A 23,818-nucleotide genomic window follows, 5' to 3' on the forward strand; every position below is an offset into this window, starting at 1 on the left:
CTTGCAATTAAAACTGCTAAACAACCAAAACACTATTAAGAATATGAAGTGATTACGACATGATAAATTTTTATAAGTCAACACACTATAGTATAATGAGTAAAGAATGCCCTAGGACAGTTATAGCTGCATGACTTCGAAAAAATGAATTGTTTACTCATAAAAAAAATAAGGCAGTTTGATGCAAAGGTGCTCACCAACTCTAAAACTCTCACGGAACTCTCAAAAATGAGCTAATTTACAGGACTAATTTAAAAATAATGCCAGATTTGAACAATTAAATATCCAAAATCTGCATGAAGAACAGGTTGGAAGAGATAAGGATGAGTGTGGGCCTTCTTTGAGTATACTTTAAAAACAGTAGTTTTAGCTTCTGAAGTATTCTTTGATACCCATCTCTTAAGGGTATAGCAATCAACAAGTTTATTTTATTTTCCCCTTTCTCTTTTCCTTCTTTTCCCATTTTTTAAAAGTTGTAATAATCCTACCTTGTCAGAATACATAATATTTACATACTATTCTTCTACTCTTATTTCCACCTTAATTTTAGTTTGGAGCTAAACTTAATTAAATTCAATGTTCATTATCAATCCTTTTGTTCGTTTCTCCAGTCATCTCTTTCACATCAAGGTTGTCCTAAGAAATGCCTTATGAGTAGTATTCTCTGAGTTCTTCCCTATTTAATAGTTTTTCTCTAGCCTTGATAGTTGAATGACAGGTTGACTGAACATGAAATTATTTGGCTTACACTTCCTTTCTCCTTGAGTTTCTTGAAACTGTTGATGTATTTGTTGTCTTGCTTTTTCACTGACTGACTTTCCTTTGTAAGTGACTTATATTTTTTCGCCTGAAAGCTCAGAGATTTTTTTCTGTTATTTTTAAAGTCTAAATGCTTTCCAAGAAGTCTCTATAGTAGGCTGAATAATGGCCCTGCCTCCAAAGATATCGAAGTCCAAATCCCTAGAATGTGTGAATACGTTCTTATGCGGTAAAAGGGACTTAGCAGATGTGACTGAGTTAAGGATCTTCAGATAGACATTACACTGCATTATCCAGATAGGTCCAGTATAGTCACAAGGATCCTTCTAAGAGGAAGACAAGTCAGACAGAAGAGAAAATGCTACGCTGCTAGCTTAGAATATGGAGAATGGAACCACAAGCCAGGGAATGAAGGCAGCCTCTAGAAGTTAGAAAAGGCAAAGAAACAGATTCTCCTTGAGAGCCTCCAGAAGGAAAGCCCTGTGGACTCTTTTTAGATTTCTGATATATAAAACTGTAAGATAGTAAGTTGTCTTAAATCACTAAATTTCTGATAATTTATTACAGTACAATATACCAGTACAGTTTCAGAATTGATCATTCTGGATTAATTGGGAAAATGAACTGTTTTGATGTGTAAAGCTAGGTCTTCTATTTCTGGAATGTTTTCTTGGATTATAATTTTAGATCTTAATTCCAATCCATCATTGTTTTCTGTCTTCAGGAACTCCAATTAAATATATGTTAAATTTTATTTGTCTATCATATTTGTCACATCCTACCTGATTATTTTGACTTCTTTTTTTAGTTTTGTTCTCTTGGTTATTTTCAGTCTTCTCCTCAATGTCCCTTATCATATTCTCAGTTGAATGTAGTTTCCTTTGGATATCTTATTTTTTCATTTTCATTTCTGAGATAACTACTATTGCCTGAACTTTGCTCCTGAGTTTGATCAATTTTTATTTCACATACCCCTATTCTTTGTCCATTTATTCTAAGTTACTGAATTTCAAAATTAAAGTATGCTTTCCATACCTGAAAATGCTTTTTAAATAAACCTAAACCAAGTCAAGGTGTCATACTGCAGTCTTCCTCTGCTTTGTTTTGGGTGTTAAGGGGGAAATTTTCATCAACTAAACCGTTTTATTCACGTTTTCTGTTTCTTCCTAAATAATACCTTTACATGGCTTTTCCATGTTGTCTTTTCTTCATTTTGAAATGCCTAATGTTTGGCTTGGTCAGTAATAACAGGTGATTTTATGAATGCAGGGGTAAGGTTGTGGGGTGGCAAGATTACTTAATTCCAAAGTGCTCCCTTCTGGAAAAATAATGAAGTCAAGTTTCTTTAATATATGGTGCTATTATGAAAAGGAGGGATTAGCTTCTGATTTTGTAATTTCTTTTTTATTTGGGGGACAAGAGGAATCTTTAATTTCTATCCTTTCTTTCCATTCTTTTCCTTCATTACCAACTCTCAAAGGAGTATCACACTCTTCTGAATCAACTACTTGTCTCTCCTCAAAACAGTACTTTCCCAAGACTATCATGCTAACTCTGGTCCCATATACTCTTAAAACAAAAAAATTCAAAAAACTAGACAGGTGTGGTAGCGCATGCCTATAGTCCCAGCTACTCAGGAGGCTGAGGTGGTAGGATCACCTGGACCCAGAGAGGTTGAGGCTACAATGAGCCGTGATCTTGCCACCGCACTCCAGTCTGGGCGAGAGAGTGGAACCCTGTCTCAAAAAAACAAAAAACAAAATGTCACTTTGATTCTCCAGTAGCCAGTGCTCTAATCCTTCCAGCCTCAGAACTGTTCAATACTTTCTCACTCAGGGTTGAACTCTCTTTCTTCAAGCGATTTCATTTTTATTTCACCCCTACTAGTCAACCCATCCCCTGTCCCAACAATCTTCTCTTTTCTTTTCAGTCTTTGTTTGACTTTTCACTTCAGCATGAGCTCCAGAGCCGACCCTGCTGGTTTCAGTTGATCATTTCACTACTGATATATATAGCAATCTATAACTCCTATTAATACAGCAGGCAAGAGTTACGGGTGGTTCTATTGGCTCTCTTTATTGATATTGCGGACAGAAATAAAGTGTCCATAATTATCCTATGGGACTAGAAGTCCTTTCATTATTATGTAAGAATCATTTTAACAAGCAAACAAGTTTTCCTCCATTTAGAAGATCACAAGCTTTTCCATTCTATGATTTCCAAAAACTCTCGTTAAATGAATTTTTGTTATTGAAAAGGGAAAAGGAATAATAGTATCTTTGTAGTATTTCTGCTAATTAAGAAAGAAACTATTAAATTTTTACCTGAATTATAGGCTAATCAGCTAATTAAACTGAAATCAAATAAAATTATTAAGGAAAAGCATTTAGTGATAGAATAAGGCATTCATGAGAGAAAAACTAAAAAAAAAATTGACTAGAAAGAAAAGCAGATAGTGTTGATGTTTTTAGGTTTCCTATATTAATTTGTCATCTAGGCTTAATCTAATATCTAGTAAGACACTTTAATATTCACAATAATTTTCAGATATATTATCTAAATCTTGTAAGGGCTGTTCCAGGAGGAAGCCAAGGCCTAGAGGTCTTAGGACTTGTTAAGATCATATATGGCAGACAATGGCTGAGCTGGAAGTCAAAATCACGTTCTTCTCACACACTATGTGCCACCATGTCTCTCCCGAGCTGTTTCTCTACTAAGAAATTTTAATAACAGAAATATGTCAATTTATAATGGTTCATCTATTTATTTTATAATCAAATTTTCATTATATCATTCAAATATCTAGCATAAATATGGCAAAGCTACTAGACTTTCCTATAGCTTTCCAGGTTTAAAAAAAAAAAAAGTTTTGTTACAAATTGTGTAACATAATGGAGTCACGTGTGCTAAAACCCCCAACAACTAGAGCCAGGGAAGGCCACGAAGAAAGGGTTCTCATGGATAATGCTTGATAAAACAACTATTGCAAAAAATTGAAAAAAACCATAATCTTGCACAAAGGCCATCATAATCTTATACAAAAATCCAGTGAGGATGTTTGCCCAGCAACTGCCTATCAAACTCTGAACTGGTACCACCTTTGTTATTGATCCTTGTAGCCAAGAATAATTATCTCAAAACAATTACGTAATTCTCCTCATTCTTCCTTTAAAAACCTTTGTCTCCCTTTACCTCCCTGAATATGCAGAGTTTACTACAACATGTGCATTCCCACTGCAATGCCCATTCTCAAACAGATAAATCATTTTCTTTTAGAGTCTCTCTGTTATTTAGGTTGACATATCTGGAGTCAGAAGTGGGACCTGCAGCAAGGTCACCTTCAGAAGGACTCAGCAATTCTTAGAACTGGTAAATAGTACTCACTTGAGCCCTCTGAGCTTCCTGCTTCCGCGGCTCACCTTTTCTGCCCTGGTGAGCCTCCTGCTTTTTGATGGAAGCTCCTGAATTCATTCAGGATCTGATTAAGGCCACCTTAATAAAGGGCCTTACAATCCTCTTGGGATAATAACAACTTTTTGCCTTTTCTGGCAATCCCCTTCTGGAATAAGGACCAGTGTCCTTCTGGTTTGAATACTCTGGTTACTATAAAATTTGTCTTCTGTGAGGTATGTCTTTTCTGGTGAATTCACTTCTGGTTCTGCATGCCTAATTTAGTATTTTGTTTAATCTGCATACCTGGGTTTAAAATTTTTGTGACTACTCTTATCTTAGTTTCATTTTGGTTTGGTAACATACATCTGTACATAATTTAGCTCTTTTCCCTTGCTTATTTCTAAGAATCTACAAGACGCAAAAATAAACATTCTAAATGGTAGGCACAGGATGGCTAATTAAAAGCCACTACGATGGTTACCACCATCAAAAACTGGTCCAAATGCCTAATATTCCCTGACAAGATTTATAGGATTTTCTTTGTTTTTGAGTGATTAATAAGAAACAAAATGGGATCCTCAAATTCTAAAGGCATGCCAAAACAATCTTCCTTTGGGGATTCCAGCCAGCTATATTATGGACTATTCTTGGGCATATTTTTTAACTGATGGGCAAATTGTTACAGAGGGTAGCTAGTCAGGCATAAGCAGGACAGGAGAAGGCTCCCCCTACCCCATCAGGAATGTCAGGCGACCCTAGGGTGATGGGCAGGCTATTGTCACACTGTATCTCTAATAATTGGTCACAGCTGGCACCATGCAAAGGCAGTCTCCCAATAGATAGAAACACCTGAAACTGGTGATCAGCGGCTTTCCAGTAAGATCTCAGGAATTGTGTAGGTAAGCTCAGGTATGTGCAGTACGAGGCAAAACAGAGGCGTTTAACTACTATATGACCTTCCAGGGACACTCCACTGGTAAGGGAAGAACACCTCCAGTGAGCATGTGTACAAGGCCAGTAAACACACTGCACATGCTCACCTCCCAAGGGTTAGCAGGCCACTGCACACATGGACAGCCCATCACAAGGGAAGAATTAGAGAAGGGTTGCAGGAACCCAGAAGTAAGCCAACATATAAAACTCTAAGTCAAAGGTCAATGGGGCACTTATCTTTCAAGTTGCCTGCTTGGCTTTCTTACAAGTGTACTTCCTTTTGTTCCTGTTCTAAAGCTATATAATAAACTTGCACTACTGCTCTAAAACTTGCCTCAGTCTCTCCTTCTGCCTTATGTTTCTTGGTAGAATTCTTTCTTCTGGGAAGAAAAGAATTGATGTTGCTGCAGGCCCAAAAGGATTTGCCACGACATCAAGGAAAATTTGGAGCACAATAGCCATTATTTGAACTATTTAAACTTATTTTAAAAACTGCAACCAACGAAAGAATTAAAATATGTAGAGTATTCTAATTTCTCTACCTTTCTGTTTTTTTCCTGCCTACTTTGAATCTAATAACTTTTTCTGCTGGTATTGAGATAAACTTGCTGCTATGGCATTCAAGCCAAGATAGAAACAAAGGGGGAAAAAGTTTTAGAGTGCTTTCAAATTATTGTTTTACAAATTACATCAGCTCCATGGCAACTGACAACCTAGACATTTTCTGGAAATGTAAATTTAGGTTTGCCTTACTAACAATTGCTTTGAGTGATGGAACAGTTAATTAAAGAGTTGATAGTTCTAAAAGAAAAGAGATAAATGTTTATAAGAGGCTCTCAGATCAAAGAGGTCAAAATCTTGAGCTCAGAGCAATAGTACAACATTTCTCTGTCTGCCATAAAAATGGCTTTGTCTGCCATGTAGCGACTAGAAAAAGCTGAAACAAACCAACCAAAACACCCCGCTAAAACACTTCCCCATCTGCACCAACTAGTCAAGCAAATGAGACCAATAAACAAAAGATAGATTTATTACTAATTCTAGGATACTTGGAGATTTTTTTCTTATATAATTCAGTTAGTCCTATCTAAAAAATAAAAACATTGGAATGTGTAACACTAAACACATCTGAAACTGAAAAAAAGATAAAAAAGTGTTTTTAAAAATCAAACTGCTATGGAAACCGCTTTATCCAAAATGTTGGTACAGTCTTCGTAAGATTGCCTACTGGGACAAATAAAGTTTAGTCATGAGAACAGGTCCCAACGTTATCAGAAATACAGTTTGGATCCAACTATCTTTTTACAAACTGGTGTGTATATGTGTTTGTGTTTATACGTATATACACGTGTTGTGTTGTATGTTGTGTCTACATGGTAAAATCTGGCACGGTTGTCCAGAAATCCCTTAGCGAATTCTATTCAGATTGGCTTAAATAATAATGAAAACTGTTAAAATATACAGTAATTAAACCAAATGACATGTGACTTCAATGAACCTTTAATAAATAAGCTAGTTATCTAGGAAAGGCATAGAAAGGGAAAGCCTGGCTGCATTAAAGAAGGCTTTACAGGGCCATTTCAAAATAAGTCAAAGAAATATTTTGGGGTAAAATACTTTGATTTCCTTTATTGTCTGCTATCTGTCATGTGATTCTATATCAGAGTCCAGTTGGAATTTAGTTTCTTATTTACACAAAGAGTCTGTTTTGTTACTCTTATGATCGCTCTGCTTTAATGTTAATGATGGTCAGTTGTGCCTAAGCTCCAAAAGGGAGGGGCTATAATGGATGTGTCTAGCCTCCCTTTCCCTCAAGGCCAGGAATAGAGTTTTTCAGGTTTCTGTGGGGTCCCCTTTGCCCAGGAGTCCATTTAGTTGGTTAGGGAGCTTAGGATTTTATTTTTTATGTACAGTAGTTCAATACTTTTTAAAATATAAAAATAAATAAGCAAGCTGGTTTTAAATTTGTTGATAAAACAAAAATAGAATGTCTTCAGAACTGTCAGCACAAATTTTTGCCAGAATTTATGGGCCAGGTAGTTTTATATTTGTCTCCACTAGACAAGAGGTTTTAATAAGGTATAAGGGTTTGACACAAAAGTACAAAACTATAAACTCAGCCTAAAAACAGAACAATCTTTGTGTAACTCTTTGATAAATAAGACTAATTTAATATTGTTGGTTTAATAAAAACAGCTGCATCTCCAAAGTAATCAGCAAAATACCCACAACTTTAACTTTCAGGTTCTCACTTAGGTGAATACCTGATATTCATAGGCTATAAAAATGATTAACATAGAAATAGCTTGAACTAATGACTAGCCTTGCCTAATGCCTCAGTTTTCACAAGAAATCTACTTACAATTGTTAAAAATAAATAAATTAGATGAATGTAGGTGGCATAAACATTTATAAACAGTTGAATTAAATAACACTCATTAAATGTCTGAATCGCTTCCAAATAAGATAAAATACTGAAATATAAATTACTAAACATAAGTTTGCTCTTGGCTTCTCAATGTCTATAAAAGGACTATATTTGGGACTATCACTACACATAAAAGGTTATAGAGACACATATTTATAAATTTATAAAACTGCTCTCATCTATAAAAAACTGATATATGACAAAGTTTCTTGCTTCCTAGGTTTTTACTAGAAACTGAGGCTACTAAAAGTAACCTTAACAATTGTAATTAACATATATAATTCTGTACACAAAGTATACCCCCCAAAATAAGATATGTTTTTAATGAGAATTATTTTTTTAAATTTTACTTTATGTTCTAGGATAAATGTGCAGAACGTGCAGGTTTGTTACATAGGTACACATGTGCCATGGGCTTTTTTCATATGTTAGCCACATAAATGTCTTCTTTTGAGAAGTGTCTGCTCATATCCTTCGCCCACTTTTTGATATGGTTGTTTTTTCTTGTAAGTCTGTTAAAGTTCCTTGTGGATTCTGGATATTAGACCTTGGCCAGACGGGTAGCTTGCAAACATTTTCTCCCATTCCGTAGGTTGCTTGTTCATTCTGATGATAGTTTCTCTTGCTGTGTAGAAGCTCTTTAGTTTGATTAGATCCTATTTGTCAATTTTGGCTTTTGTTGCAATTGCTTTTGGTGTTTTAGTCATGAAGTCTCTGCCCACACCTATGTCCTGAATGGTATTGCCTAGGTTTTCTTCTTTTGCCAGCGTCTATGTCTGAATAGTATTGCCTATGGTTTTGGGTTTTACATTTAAGTCTTTACTTCATCTTAATTTTTGTATAAGGTGTATGAAGGGGTCTAGTTTTTGTTTTTCTGCATATAGCTAGCCAGATTTCCTAGCACTATTTATTAATAAGGTTACTAAAAGTTACCTTAACAATTCTAATTAACATATATAATTCTGTACACAAAGTGTATCCCAAAACATAAGATGTGTTTGTAATGAGAATTCTTAAAGTCAAAAAAAAGTGTTCTTTATTGAGAAAAAAGAATAATTTTGTCTAAATTCTGAAGGTTATTTAAGGTTATTTTAAAAAGTAAATTTAAGAAAACAGAAACATGATAGAAAGGAACTAGTAAGTAGGAGACACAGATGTGTAAAGTTAAGGGTATAAATATGTATTTTAGGTAAAAGAAGGTTAAAAAGAAAAGTGAATTTTTTTTTTTAAGAGACAGGGTCTCACCATGTTGCCCAGGCTGGTCTTGAACTCCCGTGCTCAAGCAATTCTCCTGCCTTGGCCTCCCAAAGTGCTGGAATTACACGTGTGAAGCATCACACCAGTCAAAAAAAAAGGATAAATTTGAGAAATAATTTTGTGTGGTAAATATTTTGTCCTAAATGTAGTTATTTAAAAGTATAAGAAAATAACTAAAGATCTAAGCATGTCATGGACAGTTGTAAATTATTATAAGGTTTGTGAAGGGTAGATTTATTAAACAAATTTGTGTATGATCAAGTTGGCTGTAATTAGAAGGGAATTATTTGTAAGTCTTTCCAAAGATTAAAGTTTGAGATAAATATATCCCTCAATCCTCAATACAAAACTAAAAATTTAGTCCACTACATTAGAAAAAAAATTTTTTTTTTTCCTGTTTCAAAGTCTTCATTTAATTTTCTAGTTTCACATTTGCAAAGCTGTCTTCTTTACTTAGGATGGTAATTTCATTTCTTGAGGTAGAGTTTTCTTCTTAAAGCTCCTGAGATTTATATCTCAGAAGTTTAATGTTTGCTGCATCTTACTGCATATATCACTGCTTTCAACTCTTTCTCCCCTTGAAAAAGTACACCTTTAATCTTGACTGAGGTGATAACTCTCTCCTTTAACTTTTTCATCAGCTCCTGTAACATTTTTCCTCTGATTATAACTCTGCTGTTATAGTCTTAATTCTAAAATGTTTGTCTTGATGGCCTACAGAAGCAAGGTTTTCCTCCAGTATAACTTGATTCTGTACACTTGGCTTTTCTGAATGTGTCTGAATTATTCCATGTAACCAGGAAAGTTCCCATCCTGTTACTAAAAGCCACGTATTTCCCTGCTCAAGGTACTAGTTTTCTTGTTTACACTCATGGTGTGTTCTCACAACTTTGACCACACATTCTTCCTGGGTCTGATTAAATTCAAATACTGTTTTTGCTGGGTTCAACTTCCAGGTTATCTAAATGGGCTTCCCATAAGGAGAAGCAATCACACTGCAAGAGGTTTTTCTCTACTTTTTTGGTAACTGGCCCAAGAAACAAATATTTTGCATTTTATCAAGATAACTTTGTGTTCTTACTAGCTTTTTATTTTTTATTACTTAGGAAAATAGCTTTGAAAGGGTTAATGTTTTTTAAATCCAGGTAACTTTCTATATTGCTTTTGAAGTCCTTTGATTATCATTCTGGTTAAATGAATGACTATTATTTTACAGTGACCTGTGATCCTGTTTTGACCAGGTGTTTTAAACCTTTTCGCATCTTTGATAGACCTCCCCAATATCAAAATTCTAAATTAAACATTTTTGACCTAGAACTAACTTTTGGATTTTCTAGCTAGGCCCCTGGAAAGCCTCAAAGGACATATTTCTCACATTGTAAAGATATTAAATGATTAAATTTATTTTGTAAATTGTGTAAGAAGCATTGCCAAATGATAAGTAATACTGGATCTTTTAGTTATATTTATAGGTATGTGATTAATATCAGTGTTCTAAAATTATATAAAACTTAGACATCTAATATATCATCAAGTCATAATTGTGGTGATTATATGTATGCTGCAAAAAATAATCAAATTTCTCTGTCAATTTCTGATTATGGTAAACTTTCATCAAATTTTTAATCATGGCTATTTTAAGTCTCTGTCATCCTACAGTTATTGTTCTGATTTTTATCTAAAACCATTTGCAATCAGATTCATAAAAAAAGATTCTAACAAGTACTCTTAAATACAAGTTTCTAGTAACTTAAAGATCAATGGACTAAATAAAAATCTATTGGAACTCTAATGAAGAAATGATGGGTTCATGAAACTGCTAATCAAGATCAAACAGAACAAAAATTAATTACATGAGACTGAATAACTGATGAGGATGTTTTTATGATTTTTATTTGAAACATTATCAGTTTTTTGCTTGTTTTTGTTTTCCAGATTTGAGAAAATTTTCTCTCTTAAGCTACCTGTATAGTTTTAGGAAACTGCTAATTAGCAATTTAGTAAAGTATATTTTGTGAACCAAGGTGAAGCATCTGCTTTTTCTCCCTATTTCATCCCTCTAAAATTCAAAAACTATTCCTGGGGATTTTTTTTCTCCTTGAAAATATGTTTATTTACTAAGTTCAATAAGAATTTGCTTTCTCTTTATAACAGGATGTAACTGGAAACACTGGTTATATAACCAAGACTTTGTCATATCACATTAGAAAATGTGCACAGAATTGCCTAGTTTCGAGGATTCCCAGTTTTACAATGAGTGAGTAAAAAATGCCACTTCCTGGCAGGCCCAAGAACCTAAAGATTGTAGATATTAAATAAAATCTTAAGTCGACCTTAGTTTGACTTCCTAGACTCAAAAGGTTTTAAAATCTGAGATACCTATGTGATCAACATAGAGAGAAAAGGTTATGTTTCTTAAAAAAAACCTATAATGCACCTGTTATTAGTTTGTAGCTTTACGCATCGTATTTGAGTTTTTATAATCAACCTGTAGCCTAGACTAGATTCTAAATTCTTCTAGGATCCCCCAATCCAACTTTCTTCTATAAAATTACCAAAAAGGGGAACTACTCTGTTCCTGAAGCCTTATACATTGAAGCTACATGAATTTTAAGGAACAAACCTTGTACCTGATGTGTGGACCACACAGAAGGGTCAACAAACCACTAAATGCCATAACCAGAGACAGTCGAACTACAAAGCAGAATAAGAAGTCGACAGTTTCATGGTGGAAACAGTTTTTTCGAAGATATTAGAACAAGACTCCACATCATAATGAGACTCTTACTCCTCTTAATGCCTACCATTTTCACTTGATAGGATAATGGTATAATTGAAATTTCACAATCAGTAGCTACTGCTGGTAAGTTGACAGAACCTGACCTAAAAGATTCTTTAGTCCACCTAGTGGGCAACTTGGGCAATAACCCTCATACAATTGTAGCTCACTCTGCTTTATTTCAACTCAGTCATGTGATACTAGATGATAAAATTGATCTGTATCTATTGGTTACATAAGAAAATGTCTGTGTTACTGCTAATACCACAAGCTGTACCTGAATAAATTCCTTTGGGAAAGTTGAGACCTACATAAACCAAATAAGAAAAGAGGCCACATGGTTAGAAGTCTCACGTAACTCCCTGTGGTCATCTGATTTACTCAGTAGGTTCCCTTAAAGCCGAGGTTCACAGTTCAAAAGCACTATACAAACTAGGATTGTCATATTACTATACATTTTACTTTGTATTTTCTTTTGTAAACTTTGTACTTGTTGCCTGTCAAATTTCTGCAGTGGCCAAGTGCGGTGGCTCACGTCTGTAACGCCAGCACTTTGGGAGGCCGAGGCAGGCGGATCACCTGAGGTCAGGAGTTTGAGATCAGCCTGGCCAACATGGTGAAACCCCGTCTCTACTAAACAACAAAAATTAGTAAGGCATGGTGGTGCATGCCTGTAATCCCAGCTACTCAAGAGGCTGAGACAGGAGACTTGCTTGAACCCGGGAGGCAGGGGTTGCAGTAAGCCAAGATTGCGCCATTGCACTCCAGCCTAGGCGACAGAGTGAAACTCTGTCTCAAAAAACAATTTCTACAGAAGTACAACTTCTAACAGAACAATGCTGGCCCAAGCACTTTGCAATGATAGCCAACACCTACGGAACAGACAAAATTAAACTTAACAACGGACTCTAGGTAGACTTAGCCACTCCCTACAAACCTCCCTTGTGGCTAAAAGGGTTCTGACACTGACTCCTAGCTACCATTCACTCCCTTCAACAGGTGACCAGACAACAACCCAGAACAGGTCCGTTCTGTCACCAAGGGACAATAAAAACCTAAATACAGGATGACTGATCAGCAATGCTTTTGGAGAAAAATCTTGATTAAAAGGGTTAAAAAGTAATAGTTGTCAGAATCAAAATGGAGTCACGTGTTAAAAATCCTGACAAACAGAGCCAAGAAAGGCCACGAAGGCTTCTCATCCATAATGCCTGATAAAACGAACTATTACAAAAGACAGAAAAAAAACATAACCTTGTATAAAGGCTAATGCAATCTTACACAAAAAAATACCTCCATGAGGACATCTGCCCAGCAACTGCCTGTCCAACTCTGAACCGTAACAGATCCTTGTAGTGAAGAATAATTATCTCAAAACAATTATGTAATTCACTTCACTCTTCCTTTAAAAACCTTGTCTTCCTTTACCTCCCTGAAGATGCAGAGTTTACTACAGCATGTACTTTCCCATCGCAATGCCAATTCTCAAACAGGTATCGTTTTCTTTTCGAGTCCCTCTCTCTGTTATTTCAGTTGAGAGAGTATATATCCTGAGTAAAGATATAAAAAATAGTATGCATAAATAGAAAATTACCTTGATATTTCCCTGAGATAAACAGTCTGCATGGCTTTCTTCAAATGAGGTTCAATATTTCTCCACAGTTTGCGAGTATCACGTTCACTTGCTACCCCAAAGGGAAGAAAATTTCAGTAATTTGTATCTTGTAAAAACCTTTCTCAAAATAAATATTAATGAGTAAAATTACACAGTTACCTTCTCCTTTAACCACAGGTTCACAATATTTAGGAAAATTAAGTACTGCCTGTAAGTAAAGAAAAAAAAAAAGGGAAGAAAAAAGCACTGATCGATCACAATTAGACATTTATTTTTCAAGTAAAATCTGTATTAATATTCAGGAAATTTTACTTAAACACATTTGCTCAAGTCAAATGTAATTATACACAGTGGCATGCGCCTGTAATCCCAGCTACTCAGGCTGAGACAGGGGGATCACTTGAGCCCAGGAGATCAAGACTGTAGTGTGCTGTGACTGCACCTGTAAACAGCCATGGCACTCCAGCCTGGATAACATGGCAAGACCCTGATTCTTTCTTAAAAAAAAATGTAATTGTAGCTTATTACTACAACAAAACAGCAAAAATACCAACAATGACAGCACAACACAAAATATTCTTTAATTGGCTAAATTCTGCCTAATACATTAGCCTCTGTATACAAAATTAGGAGAATGGAGTGTCTCACCAAAAATACACTTCTTTGGTATATTTTGATATGGCTAATCAGAAGGGTTGCAAGCACAAGAATAGCCCTGAAAATCTGCTTTTTGTGAGGGAGATTTGCATCTGTAGAGGAAATAAGAAAACAGCAGATGCAAGCAGGCTTTCTCTGATCATCCCCTACCTTGGATCTAGGAAAGACTAACTCTCAAAAAAGAGATTTGAAGGTCTGACACCTTTGAAGGTCTGACAGAGAAACTTAGCACAGGCTACCATCTATTCTTTCTGGAAGTTGCTACCTATGAGGTTTCATTTGCACAACAAGAGTGCCTTCCCTAACCATGTCTTTCCTCCTCTCCCTCCAATAACCTGCTATGCCATGCTCCAAGCCCATTTTCTTTCTGTAGCCTCAGGATGGTATAAAAATTTGAACCAGCTGGCCCCCCTTTCTGCCCCCCACCTTTTGAGTCTTATATTTTGTGTAAGGCTCTTGTGCCCATATGCATATTAATAAATTTGTATGCAATAGCTAATGTATGCAGGACTTCACACCTAGGTGAGGGGTTGATAGGTGCAGCAAACCACCATTGCACACATTTTACCTATGTAACAAACCTGCACGTCCTGCACATGTATCCTAGAACTCAATATAAAATTAAATTAAAATTAAAAAATAAATTTGTACGCCTTTTTCCCCCATGAATCTATTATTAGTTTGTTTTATAGATTCAAATTACCAAAACTGCAGGGTAAAAATATGAACTTCCCTACAGTAACAAAGCATAATTTGTACTTTTAGGTTATATTTATGTCATACAGAACCATAAAACATATAATGAAAAACCTCAAGCCCAAATAATTAACTGTTATTTTCTAACGTCTGAACATTCTCGTTAATTAAACATCATCGAGTTTCATATGACTCAAAATATTTGGATTGGCAGCACTACCTGAGATTGTTATAAATCCAAGTTCTTGGCATCATCTCAGGCATACCAAATCAGAATCTCTGAGGATGAGACCCAGGAATCTATGTTTAACGATCTCTCTAGAAATTCTATGTATTCTAAAGTTTGAGGAGTACTAATTAACTAATTATAACTACTTATTAGTTTTCTATGAATCAACATTGGAATTCTACTGAACAGTAGTTTAAGCAAACTGGTTAAAAACATACTGCTTCCATTTATTAAAAAAAATATATATATATGTGTGTATATATATATGTTTGTTCCCACGTATTTCTTATCAAAAATAATTCAATGAGGCATAGAAAAAAGATATATATAAATGTGTAACTATGTAACATATAAGTAGGTGACAGAAAACTAAGAACCAAATCATTAATTTCTTCCTATTCTACTTCATAAAAAACAATTATTTAAAGTAGAAAAATCTTCCAAATTTGGCTAATATTAAGTGTACAGAAGAAGAATCAAGAAGACATTATTCGCTTCAGCCAAACTTCCTTACCGTAATTTTAGATTTTCAGATCTAAGCATAGTTTAATAACACTACAGTGTCATAATGTTAACAGCTACTGGTACACAATTTGGCTTATCAAAATAAACAATTGACCCTTGAACAATATAGGTTTGAACTGTGAAGGTCCACTTGTCCACAGATTTTTTTTTTTCAACCAAATGCAGATCACAAACACAGACCAAAAACACAGTATTCAGGGAATGCAAAACCCATGTATATGGAGGGCTAACTTTTGTACACTCAGGTTCTGCAGAGTTGATTGCAGGGTTTGAGTGTGCTCAGATTTTGATATACATGGGACTGGTCCTGGAACCAATCCCCCAAGTATACTAAGGGGCAATTGTATTGATTTTCTTTTTGGCTGAAACACTAAAATATGTTTAAGAATTTATGAGTAACAGTTAAAAAGGCAGTATCATAAGGTTTGTCAGAGAAAACAAACCTAAATGAATATCAAAGTAGTACTTTATTTTCTCCTATCTTAAGCTACCTATAGAACTAGCCTCTAAGAAATACAGAAATATCAGTTCATAAAGCATCTTTCCAGAAAAGATCCCTGAAAAGAATATTTTTCAGGCGATTTAATAAACTTTCAAGAAATATGCCACTTACAAAGTTTGAGACAAACACAAACAACACTATATATCTGAAGAAAAAAGGAAAATGAGTATCTTTATTTTTCTATGTTCTATATATAGAGAAAACTAAGAACACTGTGCTATTTTTCTCTAATGTTTAAGGATCCTTTTCTGTATTTATTATTACCAATAGTAGTATAAGACTTAAACCATACTTCACATTTATGAATATGATTTTTAAGAAAGCTGTAACCTTACCCTAAATAAAGTCATTCCTCAGTGAAACCCAAAGAACTTTTAAAAATACTATAAATATATATTTCTCTTTACATTTTATTTTCCCATAAATATTTTCTCTAAATTTTTTCTTCTTATATTTTATAATCTACTTTGAAATGGCTGCCAGCACAGATTCCCACAGGATTTGAGAGCTAAATAATAGTAACTGCAAGTTACTTTCCAGTAAAGACAGAGGAGGATTATTTGCTCCTAAGTACATCTCACCCAGGTGCGTTTTCCTGACCCTCTCCTCTCTGTCTCTTGTATTATCATTTCCCTCAGAAGCCAGGGATCCCAAGACATCCAACTTCTAAAAGAATGTTAGTGATAAACTGGAACTGGAAAAACTGTTTTGTTTTTTCCTAACTGAGAAGATGTCTGAAATCTACATGCAAATCAGAGGAACCCTGAAATCTGAAACTTTCAAAAACATACTAATTTTAAATAGTTGCCTTCTATGTTCTGTCTCAAACACACACTGAATCTAAGTAACACTTTTCAGGGCAGAAAGAGAAAGAACAAAGTGAAGAAAATGTGCTAACAGACATAGAATCTGTTACTTTGAAAGTGACTGTTTTCCAGCCTCAGATATATTACTATTTTCTGTTAAATGGAGCTAAGATCTTAATTATTAATTAAGGATTTCTAAAAGGGAAACTAGAAATTCTTGTCTCCTTCCTTTCCCATCCCCACAATTAAACAAAAAAGGTCAAAGAAAAATTCAACATCAACATTTTTCAAGCTGTCTATGATATATAAACAGCTATTTTAATTGTTTAAAAAAAAAAATTAAAAAGAACCATCTATACAAAGATTATCAGCTTAGGGTCAGTGGTTAATGAAAGACCTGCAATGAAAGCTTCTGACCATACTGCAATCCATCTAGATTCTAGACCTCAATCACTGCATACATAAAACTTGAACAAAATCTGCTACAAAATATTAACAAAGTTGTAAAACTACTCAAATTTTTACATCTCTTTTCTGTTATTCCTCATTTTGATTTTAACGGAGTTCTGCATTTTCTGCAATTAGAGAAAAAACAAGGAAGAGTGAGAAGATCTGAGAATGACATTTTTCTGATCAGAACAAGCAAAGTTTGTAAACCCACAAACATCTACCTTCTTATGGTATGTTAGCCTCAAGAGGCCATATGCAAATTCCCAGAATAAAATTTCAGTTTCTAACCTATCTCACACCATTTCTACATGGAAAATATTAAAAGATATATATACACATATATTTATACACACACACACACACACACATAGATATATATACAAGCAAAATATTCATTTACCAGATGTCTGAGCTCTTTCAAATCTCGACAAACAGTGTAGAAAACTCCAAGAAGAATGTTAATGTAGGCAGCATAGAAATCAGCTGAATACTCTGGAGGATGATCATGGGACAGGATCTTTTGAAGGTTCCCTGTTCACAGGACACAAAATAACTTGTAATAATTAACACAGTACCCTAATCATATCTTCAAGCATTTTATAACAAAGGTATTTAAAAAAAAAAACCAAACCCAGCAATAATTAAGGAATAATAAAACTATTACAAGATTAGAATAGAAAAGTGTGATTTGTGATATAATAAAAAATATGTATTTGATCTTCACCCCGGTTCCTGGCACAGAGCTTCTAAAAGCCCTCATAATTTCCTGAATGAGAAGGAGGAGTATCTTTTGTTACTCCTAATAAGCCCTTTTAAAACATACCTCAATTTATACTAATGAGGTGTTTCTTGATGGGTGATATGGTTTGGCTCTGTGTCCCCACTCATATCTCATTTGAAATTTTCAGTGTTGGAGGAAGGGCCTGGTAGGAGATGATTCACTCATGGAGCAGACTTCCCCCTCGCTGTTCTTGTGATGGAGTTCTCATGAGATCTGGTTGTTTCAAAGTGTGCAGCAATTCCCCCTTCACGATCTCTCTAATGCTGACCTTGTGAAGATGTGTTTGCTTCCCTTTCACCTTCCAACATGACTGCAAGTTTCCTGAGGCCTCCCCAGAAGCAGAAGCCCGTACAGCCCACAGACTGTGAGTCTATTAAATCTCTTTTCTTTATAAATTTATAAATTACCCAGTCTCAGGTATGTTTATAGCAGTGTGAGAATGGACTAATACAGTGGGCCCCTAGATAGCTTCAGGATGGGGACTGGTTGTCAGAGGAACCAACCAAGTGATTAGAGGCCTGTATTCTCACATACACTGCTATGAAGAAATACCCATGACTGGGTAATTTATAAAGAAAAGAGGTTTAATTGACTCACAGTTCTGCATGGCTGGGGAGGCCTCAGGAGACTTATAATCATGGTGGAAGGCACTCTTAACAGTGCAGGAGGAGAGAGAATGAGTGCCAGCAGGGGAAATGCCAGACACTTATACAACCAACAGCTCTCATGAGAACTCAGCGTCTTAAGAACAGCATGGAGGAACTGCCCCCATGATTCAATTACCTTCCACCAGGTCCCTCCATGACATGTGGGGATTATGGGATTATAATTCAAGATGAGATCTGGGTGGGGACACAAAGCCAAACCATATCAAGGCTCCATCTCCTGTCCTTGGGAAAAGGAGAAGGGCTAAAGATCGAATCCACGACCAATGACCAACGATTTAATCAAATCATGACTATATAATGGCACCTCCATAAAAAATCCTAAATGATGAGGTTCTGAGAGTTTCCAGGATAGTAAATATATCCACATGCTGAGAGGGTAGCACATCCCAGCCCCACAGGGACAGAAGCTCCTAGGCTTGGGACCCCACTGGTCCTTGTCCTGTGTACCTGTTCATCTGGCTGTTCATTTGTATCCTTTATAATAAACGGAATAAGTAAAGTTGTTTTCTTGAGTTCGGTGAGCCATTCTAGCAAATTATCAAACCTGAGGAGGGGGTCACGTGAAACCCCAATTTATAACCAGTTTTCAGGAGTACAGGTAGAAACCTGGGACTTAGACTGGTGTCTGAAGTACTAATATTCTTGTAGGACTAAGTCCTTAACTTGTGAGGTCTGCACTAACTTCTGGTAGTTAGTGTCAGAAGTGAATTGAATTTTAGGACACCCACTTGATATCTAGAGAACTGAAGAATTTGTTGTTGGGTGAACAAAAATACCCCACACATTTGGTGTCAGAAGTGTTTTGAGTAAAAATAATTCTGAAAATGTAATAGAAATTTTGAAACTGATGGTAAAAAAAATTATTAAATATTAAGACAAATAGAAAACAATGACAGCTAAAGAAAATCTCAAGAACCTTATGACCGGCAAAATCAGTAACAAGGGAAAAAATACTGTAGATTCTAGTTTTTCTTCCTATTAAGTAAATCAACTAGGAAAAAAAAGGGGATAGTACATAAACTGCCAACAAACTAGAAAATGCTCATGTTTTGTAAAATGAAAATAATTAATTTTTTTACAATAATCATCACCTGATCCTAGTCCTTACTTTGTTATTCCCCCTTTTATAAAACATGTTTTCTCCCTACAACTTTGATATCTTTACTTTACTTCTGTTATATCTCAGGCTCTTTATAAAATATCACATTAAGAGTCCTAACCTTATACTTTACCCTGCTGGAAATAATCATATTTTAGAAATACAGTAAAATTTAAAGGGAAACAACCATATATTATTCAAAATTTCCCAGTCATAATACAGGAATCAATTAGACATTCATTCCTTATCGTAAGATCCTCTGACTTCTTGGTGCAATGGTCTCCTTAGACTTCTTAGTTAAGAGCTCTTTGCATATGACTAGAACTTTAAACCTAGTTCAGAGGGCTCAAGTTTTTTGCAAAAATTACAGGTAAAAACTCTTCCAGGATATTCTAATCATGTCAATTTCCTTTTGTTTAAGGTTCCCAGTAAGTTAGTATTTTTAGTAAGGCCATTTACCATTGATTTTAATCACTTTTGTGCCTGCGAATCAATTAGACACAGGTATAAAAGATAAAAAAAATATATAAACTATCTGAAAATTTATAAACATAAGTTTAGAAATAGATCTATTAAGGAATATTTAAACACAGAAGTTGACAAAAAAAAACTTCAAAGCCTAGTTTTATACTTAGAATATTATCCCAAATGGATACTAGATGAGACACTGTTACTGAATTTGCTTTTTTATTTCAAAACTGCTGAAAAAATAAAAATAAAAGCCAAAACTTCCCTTTGGAGTCTATGTACTTTTAAATTCTAACAGCAAACTTTAAATACAACGTTACTAAGATTTTTTAACTGGGCATGGGGAAATAGCTAATATATTGAAAATTTCTAAAAGGTACCAAAAAACTTAGAAACAAAGATATCTACCTATAAAACCTACCAAATAACTGGATGGATGTAAGAAAAGAGAGATGGAGGGAAGAGATAAATGATCACAGAGATGAACAAGCGAAAACAAACAAACAAACAAACAACAAGAAAAAACTTCTATAAATGAATGGGTAAGAAAATTTGGAAAACAGTTGAGTCTCCAGCTCAGATTGCACTTCTAAGTACCCCCTGAACATCTCTATCTGGGTATTCCTTACATGTAGCCCTCTGTATCCCATAAGAAAGTTGATCAGACGTTATCACTGGCCCATTTCAGCCCTGATGAAAGTCTTATAAGAATCGGAATCCTCACTGTGTTGCTGTAAAAGTAACCTAGCAACTTGTTTATAGACTACAGACAAAACTCTCAGAGTGTAATTCTATAATAAGCAAGTCATGCCAGCTCTAACAGTCTAGGACTATTCAAATTCATGGAAAAAAAAAATCCCATCTATATCAGAAAGCTGAAAACACCATATCATCGGGTAGTAAATAAAGGGTAGGAGAAACCCACTGGTTGGTCTCCTTGGGTCTTAAAATTTCACTATCCAAGTATATGCTAATGTGCAAAGAAAAGCCATTCCTAACTTGTAGAGACTTCTGCTTCCAGTTGTGAGGGAGTAGGAGCATCCAGAAATACCCTCCTCTAATAATCAATTAAAAACTGGACACACTATAGAAAACAACTATTTTCAAATATCAAACAAACGGCAGTAACGGACCGTAATACCTGAGAAAAGGTAAACAATAAGGTGAGTCCTACCATCAGCCAAGCTTTCTAACAAGAGGTAATTTTAAGACTGTGGTGCAGGCCGGGCTCGGTGGCTCAAGCCTGTAATCCCAGCACTTTGGGAGGCCGAGACGGGCGGATCACGAGGTCAGGAAATCGAGACCATCCTGGCTAACATGGTGAAACCCCGTCTCTACTAAAAACACGGGCGAGGTGGCGGGCGCCTGTAGTCCCAGCTACTCGGGAGGCTGGGGCAGGAGAATGGCGGGAACCCGGGAGGCGGAGCTTGTAGTGAGCCGAGATCTCGCCACTGAACTCCAGCCTGGGCGACAGGGCGAGACTCCCTCTCAAAAAAAAAAAAAAAAAAAAAAAAGACTGTGGTGCAAGGAGAGTTCCAAAAGGAGCTCATTTATCCTACTGAGTTGAGGAGACAGAGACCAGAGCCGAGGGAGCTGAGATAGCTATAATTTGCAGGGCAGCGTATCTGAGGGGAGGAAGCTGTGCCAAAAAAGAGCTCCAGAAATCTGTACAGGGGTTCCCCTCGAGTCTTAGCTTAATACTAACCTGTGTATGCCTAGGGTAAAACCCTATAAAGCCATGCAAGAACAATTTTTAGGGAAAAAACAATCATTGGAGAGCTATATGTCAATTCCCAGAATTCACACAGGGCTGTGAATTTTTCATGTTGCCACTAGTCAGAAGGCAGAGACCATGCTAAACACACAGGGCATTCAGTAGAGATTTCAGAAAAACTATGTCTTAAAAGTAGAGCTAAAATTAGCCCTGGTATAATGGCTACTCTGGATCATCTCTCCAAAAAAAGTTTAAAAATAGCCTTAAAAGAGTCAACTGTATCTGTAAGTAATTAAATATGCTAATGAGAAAAAAGTCCAAAACACAATAAAAAACACAATGTCTATAATTCAATAAAAAACTACTAGACACATGAAGAAGCATAACGGATACCCAAGATGGAGAAAAATTAGTCGGAGGGAACAAACCCAAAACAAAAGAGGTAATTGAATTAGTAAACAAGAAAATTAAAACAACTGTTATAAATATGCTCATATGCTCAAGGATATAAAAGAAAACAAAAGCATAATGAGATCAGTAATGAAAATTCTACAGGATGAGACTGGCTGCCCACTAGACACTTGTGAAAAAAAAAAAAAAAAGCCAGTGAACTGAAAGACATACAAACAAAAAAAAAACCCAAATAAAACACACACACACACACACACAAAGATTTAAAATTTAAATAAACAGACTTTCAGTAGGACAATATAAAGTGCTCTAACATACCTATAATGCAATCCCACACAAAAAAGATAGAGAAGAAAAGGTGAGGGGGCAGACAAAATATTTGAAGAAATACTGTCTGAAATTTTTCCAAAGCTGATGAAACTATACACCCACAGACTTAAGAACTCAACAAATCCCCAGCAGGATAAACAATAAAAGTTATTTTCTTTCTTGTCCTGTTATTTTTTTAAAGCCAAAATAATAATATTTAACATCTGAAGTTTATAATAATAGTTGAGGTTTATAATATAGTATTTTTTTTTTGAGACGGAGTCTCGCTCTGTCGCCCAGGCTGGAGTGCAGTGGCCGGATCTCAGCTCACTGCAAGCTCCGTCTCCCGGGTTCACGCCATTCTCCTGCCTCAGCCTCCCGCTACAGGCGCCCGCCATCTCGCCCGGCTAGTTTTTTGTATTTTAGTAGAGACGGGGTTTCACTGTGTTAGCCAGGATGGTCTCGATCTCCTGACCTTGTGATCCGCCCATCTCGGCCTCCCAAAGTGCTGGGATTACAGGCTTGAGCCACCGCGCCCGGCCTAGTATTACATGGTTTATAATAAATATGGAAGTAAAATGTAAGACAACAGCAGTACAAATGTTCTTAAGTAGGAAACTGTAATCACTGAAATTTCAGATTGTTATCAGAACATAACTTAATCTATCCAAACTGACACCATAACTAAACCAAAAACCTAATCAAGTACATTATAATCTCTCTAAAGAAAAAATATCCATCACCAAAAGATGAGTAGTCTGCATGAGGTAAAGACCAGAAAACAAGACTTCCAAACTGGGCTCCTAGCCGTAACTGCTAAGAGGACAGCTGTCCTTAAAATCAGACACCATATTCCTGAAAATGACATGTTTCAAGTTATTATGACAGGATAACACTAACCACTTAGATAATCTCTTTCCCTGGTTCCATACTTAACCATAATTTCAACTTTTCTATTAACGTTCCCCTTCTGAATGGCTATTTGTCTGACTACAGTGTTTCTGCTTTAAAAAAAAAAAAAAAAACTGAACATGAAAAAGGCCCTAAAATTTAATAATCAGAATTTAACTTGGCTCCATTATTATATACTTTGCAAAAATCTATTATCCTATACTCACTAAAATTACTAAGACCATTTTATTTACTTTTGTCCTCAAACTCTCTCTCTATGCTGCTTTGTATCTTTACTTTTAAAATTTTTAAATCTATAAATTTAAATCATAGAATTTTTAACATTTAATTCTATAATGACTTACATTATTAATTCAACTTGACTGAAATGTATAAAATCAACTTTTTAAATAATTTTCTCAAATTCTAAATAGTTTTTCAGCACTTA

General features: G+C 35.4%; 1 protein-coding gene across 1 annotated transcript in view; it reads right to left on the reverse strand.

The window, feature by feature from the left end:
- Positions 1-23,818, reverse strand: part of ORC5 (origin recognition complex, subunit 5) — a 78,753-nt gene that overhangs the window by 41,777 nt on the left and 13,158 nt on the right. The window contains exons 6-8 of the mRNA XM_011927751.1: positions 17,430-17,560; positions 13,324-13,372; positions 13,144-13,234 (exon numbers count right to left, since the gene is read on the reverse strand). Of these exons, the coding sequence (XP_011783141.1) occupies positions 13,144-13,234; positions 13,324-13,372; positions 17,430-17,560 (271 nt within the window). The remainder of the gene's footprint in view (positions 1-13,143; positions 13,235-13,323; positions 13,373-17,429; positions 17,561-23,818) is intronic.

Source organism: Colobus angolensis, unplaced genomic scaffold, assembly GCF_000951035.1.
Source record: "Colobus angolensis palliatus isolate OR3802 unplaced genomic scaffold, Cang.pa_1.0 Scaffold74, whole genome shotgun sequence".
Classification (NCBI taxonomy): Eukaryota; Metazoa; Chordata; class Mammalia; order Primates; family Cercopithecidae; genus Colobus; species Colobus angolensis.